The sequence below is a fragment of the Centroberyx gerrardi genome, chromosome 5 (genome assembly GCF_048128805.1).
Source record: "Centroberyx gerrardi isolate f3 chromosome 5, fCenGer3.hap1.cur.20231027, whole genome shotgun sequence".
Classification (NCBI taxonomy): Eukaryota; Metazoa; Chordata; class Actinopteri; order Beryciformes; family Berycidae; genus Centroberyx; species Centroberyx gerrardi.
Genome location: NC_136001.1, coordinates 34,812,314 through 34,819,813, shown reverse-complemented (window position 1 = coordinate 34,819,813; position 7,500 = coordinate 34,812,314). Strand labels below are relative to the sequence as shown.

Below are 7,500 nucleotides of genomic sequence, written 5' to 3'. Positions count from 1 at the left end.
CCAGTGTGGTGAATGTGGACTGCTCCCAGGCCGGACCGGGCCGGCTCAGCCTGGAGGACGCCCTGGACTCCACCAGTCCTACTGGATCTGGACCCGCCGCCGGTGAGACCATCACACCTGACACCAGTTTACACCACCAGCTGCACTTGCCTGGGGTAGATTTAACTGTTTAACTGTCAATGAATCCCCCAATTCTCAAAATGTACCACAAAGACGGGGGGAACAGAGAAACGTCTTTTCTGTTGTTGGGATCAAACAAATATTTGTTTTCACAAAGTGACGTAGAGGATTTAGATTTATTTTATTGTTGCTGTTGGATGAAAACCTTGTATTTCCAAAATGTCAACTTTTCAGGAACTCATAAAAACATCTTAACACCTTATTTTAAGCTTGACCACCAGGCATTTCTGAGTTAATCTACTTTCATAAGACTGAGAGCTCAGAGAATTTTCTCAACTCCTAGACCAGGTGGTTCTTAACCTTTTTGGCTTGTGATCCTTTAAACCAAGCGATGCCTCCTGGTGAACAGTTCAACCAAAGAATGAGTTTCATCACTCCATGATCATAAGAAAAAAGCAAAATTTAGAGAAAAAACAGACATGATATTGAATTTGTAGAATAGAAAAATGTTTTTTTCCTATCCCATAAATCATCTTGTGACCCCCCCCAAAATTATTGTGACCCCCTGGAGGGCCCGACCCCCAGATTGAGAACCACTACCCTAGAGGATCATGAAATCCTTCGACTGAAGCAAAAACATGAAAATCACCAGAATTACAGTTCAGAGGTTTTCCCACGACGACAGCGATCTGTAACTCACCATTTGTTCCTCCAGGTGTGAAGGCGAAGACGGAGGTGGTGGACAACAAGGACGGGACCTACACCGTCACCTACGTCCCGCTGAGCTCCGGCATGTTCACCCTGCTGCTGAGGTACGGCGGCGAGACCGTGCCCGGCTTCCCCGCCAAGGTCACGGTGGATCCTGCCGTCGACACCTCCAAGGTCAAGGTGTTCGGACCCGGAGTGGAGGGACGAGGTGCGGAACGGTCCTGCTGGGCTCAGAATCTGGACCTATATATATAATGAGTGTCTTCCTCCCTGTAGGCCTTGGACCCACAGACAGTATTGTCTGTAGCTGTTGGACCCACAGACAGTATTGTCTGTAGTTGTTGGAGCCACAGACAGTAGTGTCTCCAGTCAGCTGTCAGTTGAAGCTCCGCTGCCTCTTGCTGCAACAACGAGTCCAAACTGTTTGTCAGAATATCTCCAGAAAGCCGTTTGTGTCTCCACAGAGTCGAGAGGAAACAGACTCAGTTCCTCCACAACTTTCACTAATCAGGAAATCACAGAACTATTTCTCTCTGCCGCAGCACAGAGCGCTGTGGGGTGAAAGGCGGTTCCCGGCGGAGCGATCCGGTTCCGGACGGTCGGGTCAGATCGTAAACGGTAGAGTTCGGTAGAAGACGATCCGCCGAGTGGAAACGGTCGGTGCCGCCGCTTCCCGGGCCGCGGAGAGAAATCCGTCGGTCGCTCTCCGGATCGTTTTCACAGACTGGACTTTCTGGAGATATTCTGACAAACAGTTTGAACAGCGTTCACCTTGAGTTCTGTCCCTCCTCTCTTCAAGCTGTTCTCTCCACCACCATTTATTTTAGACTTTTGAATGTGAATTATTTCATTTTATTGCTACTTTTTCCTCCTTTTCTCTGCTCCTCCTCTCCTCACCTCATCTCTCCCGCTGCATCCAGTGACTGTAGATGCTTCTTGTATGATGGATTTCTCTTCTTAGCTAAACTAATCTGAAGCACACCTCCCTCCTCCTCCTCCTCCAGCTGTGTTCAGAGAAGCCACCACAGCGTTCACGGTGGACGCTCGCCCTCTGAGCAGGCGAGGAGGAGACCATGTGAAGGCGGAGGTCAGGAACCCGTCCGGAGCGCTGACAGACTGCCTGGTCACCGACAACGCCGACGGGACGTACGGCGTGGAGTACACTCCTTATGAGAACGGTACGACACCCGGACCTGGGAGGCACACAAGTCCAAGACTCTTTAGAAAGCCTTTATTTTATCATCTAGGGACGTTTAAAAACACAACACTCCAACGCAAGTTTTGTGTGTGTGTGTGTGTGTGTGTGTGTGTGTGTGTGTGTGTGTGTGTGTGTGTGTGTGTTCCAGGCGTCCACAGCGTAGGGGTCTTGTACGACGACACTCCGGTTCCTAAGAGCCCGTTCAGGGTCTCGGTGTCGGAGGGGTGTGACCCCAGCAGGGTGGTGGCCAGCGGCCCCGGGCTCCAGCAGGCCCTGACCCACAAACCCAACAACTTCAGCATCATCACCAGGTGGGCGGCGTGCTGGAGAAGTCTCATGTTGCCAAAGCATGAAGTTGTGTAATGATTTAAAACAAACAAAAACATGCAGTAGTACCGTATTTCCTCTAATAGTGGCCGGTAGTCAATTAAAAGCCGGGTCTCCGATAATGGCCGGGGCCGTCGTCGACACGAACAAATAAAGGCCGGTCTCAAATACAGGCCGGGGGAAAAAACAAAGGAAACAAGACTAGGTCAAAACCTGGTATATAGCTGCACCGTGTCCGTCTCCTCTCTCTGCCGCTGTCCTCTCCACCGCGCCCACGGCCCGCATCGATCCTCCCGATCCGAGCCCCGGACCCCCGCCGAAATCTCAGCCGGATCACCGGGAACACATTGGCGCCCAGGTTCAGTTAGCTTCAGTTAGCTTCAGCTTACATGCAAACAACGGTGGATACCGGTAAACTCCTGGTGCCTGTCTGTAACTGTAGTTTGTAACTGTAGTTTGTAACTGTAGTTTGTAACTGTAGTTTGTAACTGTAGTTTGTAACTGTAGTTTGTAACTGTAGTTTGTAGTAACGTACAAGTGCCACAAGACGGCTCGGCCGGCGGAAGTCTCTGGAGCGTGCCGTCGTCGATTACCGTAATTATCGTAATGCATCGCAGTAACAAAAAAACGTCTACCTAACGAACCCCGACAGAAGCAGATCAGAAAACAAGGAGGCTTCGTACTAAAATATGAGCAAATATACTTATCAAACAGAGGGAATTAGAAATAAAGGCCTGTCTCTAATATAAGCCTGCTTCCAATAAAGGCCTGGTACCCTCTGCAGTCGAGGTAAATAAAGGCCCGGGCCAATATTAGAGGAAATACGGTAATAATAATAACAGTAATAAAGTAATAGTCACATGGGAAATAAACAAATAAAACATACAATATGAAAAGAGACAGATGTGCCAAACAAACAAACATGTATGGATGAGCTGATTTGTCAATAGTCACACATTGCCCCTCCTTCTCTCTCTCTCTCTCTCTGTCTCTGTTTCTCTCTCTCTGTCTCTCTCTCTGTCTCTCTCCACCTCTCTCTCTCTCTCTCTCTCTCCCCCCCTCTCTCTCTCTCTCTCTCTCTCTCCCCCCCCTCCCCCTCTCTCTCCCCCTCTCCCCCCCTCTCTCTCTCCCTCTCTCTCTGATGTTGTTTGTCTTCACCCGGTCCAGAGGAGCAGGTATCGGCGGGCTGGGCATCACGGTGGAAGGCCCGTCGGAGTCCAAGATGTCTTGTAAGGACAACAAAGATGGCAGCTGCAGCGTGGAGTACGTGCCGTTCAGCGCCGGCCTGTACGACGTCAACATCACCTACGGAGGACAGCACATCCCCGGTCAGGCCGCACGCCGCTCCGCTTCTGTCAGGCCGCACGCCGCTCCGCTTCTGTCAGGCCGCACACCGCTCCGCTTCTGTCGGGGCGTCCGGTTCACAGTTCTGTGTCCAAGCGTCGCTGAAGCTCACTGCTCCTCTCCAAAAATTGAACTGAAATATCCACAACATGAGTTTCACTACGACTTCTTCTGTTGTTACGTCTGTGTTAACAAAGCTCCACACTGCCACCTGGTGGTCAGTGATCCACGCTCACAATCACCAGCCCAGAACTACAAATACTCGAACAAACGGCGACACTTTGACACAGAACCATAAATCAACCTTAACACACTTTCTGTACTTACAGACCTGCTAATGCAAATATGACACATTTTGCGCATCTTATATGTATGTATGCTGTGCCTTCACATATTTTTCTTCATATCTCATATTTTCGCATTTTTTTATCTTTATTTTTTTATTTTTTACAACTTTCATCATTTTCATGCTACACACATTTAATATTTTTCATAGATTTTCATATCCTATATATTTTTCATTCATTGTTTTCTTCACATATATCAGCATGTTCTACTACTGCTGTTATTTTTGCACACTCTACATATACCTGCTGTCATTCAGATATTTTCCTGCTTTTCATTCATATAATTCTATTTAATACATTATAGTGTTGTAATAGTCATGTTCAATACCTTCATTTACACTCTTGCTGTGGAAGCAAGATGATTTATCAAAGAGTGTGACCTTCTTGAAACTGTGATGATCCACTTGAGGAATATCAATATCAAATATCAATATGATACAACAAAGAAAAAGAGAATAAATTAATTTTGCGTCTCTCCACTGAGACCGGAGATGCTTTAATGTTTATTTCCTCATAACATCACATCGATCATAAACAGTCATGTTTTACTGACTGATGTTTTTGGTTTAATGTTAAAAAGATGTCGCTGTTGTTGGCGGTGAATGTTGTAGTTTAATGTGCAAAAGATGTGGTCGATGTTACTGGCTGACGTTTAAAAGCTGTGGTTTAACTTAATTGACTTTCTCCAGGAAGCGCTCAGCGTGTCGCCTGTTAAAACACCTTCTACTGACTGAGGCTCCGCTGTGTGAAGGCTGCTGGGACTGAAACCAGATCACCCAGTTAGCCACAGGACATTTATATTTAAAGCATTTAGCTGACAGTCTTACTCTGACTTACTCTGTCCAACACTAGAATAATCTTCACTTTCTAGATCAACATTACAAGTAACCATTAGTAAGGAGGTCCAGGGTCAGAGGTCACAGCACCCTGACAGTAGAGGCTTTACAGTTTCATCACAAATCTGCTCCAGCAGCTGTGTCTCCATGATGGAGGAACATGTAGAACTGTGTGTTAGTTAATAAAGTGTAAATCTGTATGAAGCAGCTAGAAGCAGAGAGCAGCTGAGTCAGCTTGTTGTGGTGTGGCTGTAGATCCATTCAGTAACGTTCTCAGTAAAAGTGAATAGTGTGATAAGGTGGATTTGGTTACTGTGACACAGTAAACTGTCTTGTCTTTAGCCCTAGTCTCTACTCCAAAACACTCTGAGTTGTAGCTTGAGAAGAGTCAGCTCAGTTAACCTGAACAAACTGTTAGCTAGCTAACTAGCCGGCACACACACTGATGTTAATGTGAACATGCTAACGCTATAACAAAGATGCTTAATATGCCTTGTAATGAGATCTAAAATAACCTCTCAGATGTTATGAAGGAGCGTTTGACCGATGTGGGTTTTTGAAAGCGGATGTTATTATTATTGGATTGAAGCTGTCAACAGACAATCTGTTGTGCAGAAAGAAATATTCAGTATCTTTTAAATTTCATAATTTTTTAAAATGAAAACCCTACTGCAAAAACAACATTCATTGCACAGCCCTTGTGTTTTTTTTTCAACCCTAAATTAACCTGAAGCTGTCGTCTCTCCGGTCTTTCAGGAAGTCCATTCAAGGTCCCGGCGAAGGACGTGGTGGACTCCAGTAAGGTCAAGGTGTCTGGTCCTGGTGTGGGGTCGGGGGTCAGGGCCAATATCCCACAATCCTTCACGGTGGACTGCAGCAAGGCCGGCGTGGCTCCGCTGGCTGTGGCCGTCACCGCTCCTAAAGGTGACCGACTGACTGTAGTAGTAGCTTTGTACTAGTTGTAGCGGTGGTAGTAGTATTTTATATTTCAGTAGCATTGTGCTTTCTAATCAGCTCCAGTCTTTTCCTATAGTGTCTGAATGACTGTTAATTAGCAATTAATCAGTTAAAGAATAGTACGTTTGATCTAAAAGTTTGGTCGGATGTTTAATGGTGTGTGTGTGTGTGTGTGTGTGTGTGTGTGTGTGTGCGTGTGTGTGTGTGTGTGTGTGTGTGTGTGTGTGTGTGCGTGCAGGTCTTGCGGAGCCAGTGGAGGTGACGGACAACGGGGACGGGACTCACACCGTGTCCTACACTCCCTCTCTGGAGGGGCCGTACTCTGTCGCCGTCAAGTATGCAGATGAGGACGTGCCTCGCAGGTACGGCGCCCCACAGAGGGTGTTCAGGGGCGTCCCGGAGGTTCAGCGGTCTGAGGCGCGTGACATGTGCACCTGACGTCCTGGGATCCAATCCGGCCCAGGACCTTTGTCACATGTCATCCCCCCGCTCTCTCCCGATCTTTCCTGTCTCTCTTGACTTTGAACTATCTAATAAAGGCAAAAATGGCACAAAAAGCGGCCATATTAGATGAGATGGAGCCAGACGTTTTTGGTGGGAGCTTTAGTCTGATTGGCTGTCAGTGTTCAGTTTGTCTGTGCTCCAAAGCCTATTTTTATTTTGGTTGCCTATTCTGGTTGATTGTTTTGTGATTGGCTGTTTGTGTGTGTCTGTTTTGTTCAGAGCAATCAACCACGAAAATGATTGTGTCGATAATAAATCCCAAAAGTTTATCATCATGGCAAATTTTATCGCAATAATTATCGCGCTTGTTTCATGGCCCAGGGTCGTGACGGGAGCGCGGCCCAGTATCAAACAGCAGCAGCAGGTCACAAGGTCAAACCTGTTTAAAGGTCGATGTTGTTTTCTGTCTCAGTCCCTTTAAGTTCCGGGTTTTGCCGACTCATGATGCCAGTAAGGTGCGAGCCAGCGGTCCCGGTCTGACCAACGGCGTCCCGGCCAGCTTCCCCGTGGAGTTCAGCATCGACGCCAAGGACGCCGGCCAGGGCCAGCTGTCCGTGCTCATCACCGTCAGTCCCCCCCCCCCCACACACACACACATAAACAAACACACACACACAATCTCAAAAACAGTCGCAGTCTCACATACAGAAAATGAAAAATATCGCACTGGCAAGTCAAACCTTCCCTCCTTGCTCCCTTCCCCCTCAGGACCAGGACGGTAAGCCCAAGCGGACCAGTATCCACGACAACGGCGACGGTACGTACCGGGTGTCGTACGTCCCGGACCGGGCGGGCCGCTACACCATCGTCATAAAGTACGGCGGCGACGACATCCCCGCCTCGCCTTACCGAGTCCGAGCCACGGCTACCGGAGACGCCAGCAAGTGCACCGTCACCGGTACGTCCCTGCTGAGGACAGATCAATACAGCAGAGTCATCAATTTTATAAAACTGTCCTGTGTGAAGATGGACAGGGAGGTACAGGAGCAGACGGAGTAGATTCAATGAAAGAAGAGAAGGATACAGATGAGAATAAGACAAATAGAAAGCACATAGGAGTATAAAACAAGTGATTACAACAGAAAACAGTTCCTCCTGAGCAGATAATAAAGAGGCAATGAATCATGTGTCTCTGGAAAATGGACTGATTTATATATTG

At 47.6% G+C, this 7,500-nt stretch overlaps 1 protein-coding gene across 1 annotated transcript in view; it reads left to right on the top strand.

Moving 5' to 3' along the window:
* LOC139917050 (filamin-B-like) overlaps window positions 1–7,500 on the top strand; it is a 94,241-nt gene that overhangs the window by 65,129 nt on the left and 21,612 nt on the right. Inside the window, 9 exon segments of the mRNA XM_078283507.1 lie at window positions 1–102; window positions 836–1,036; window positions 1,833–2,006; window positions 2,175–2,337; window positions 3,521–3,681; window positions 5,637–5,804; window positions 6,076–6,199; window positions 6,754–6,907; window positions 7,050–7,239. The exon segment at window positions 1–102 is cut by the window's left edge and continues 10 nt beyond it. Of these exon segments, the coding sequence (XP_078139633.1) occupies window positions 1–102; window positions 836–1,036; window positions 1,833–2,006; window positions 2,175–2,337; window positions 3,521–3,681; window positions 5,637–5,804; window positions 6,076–6,199; window positions 6,754–6,907; window positions 7,050–7,239 (1,437 nt within the window).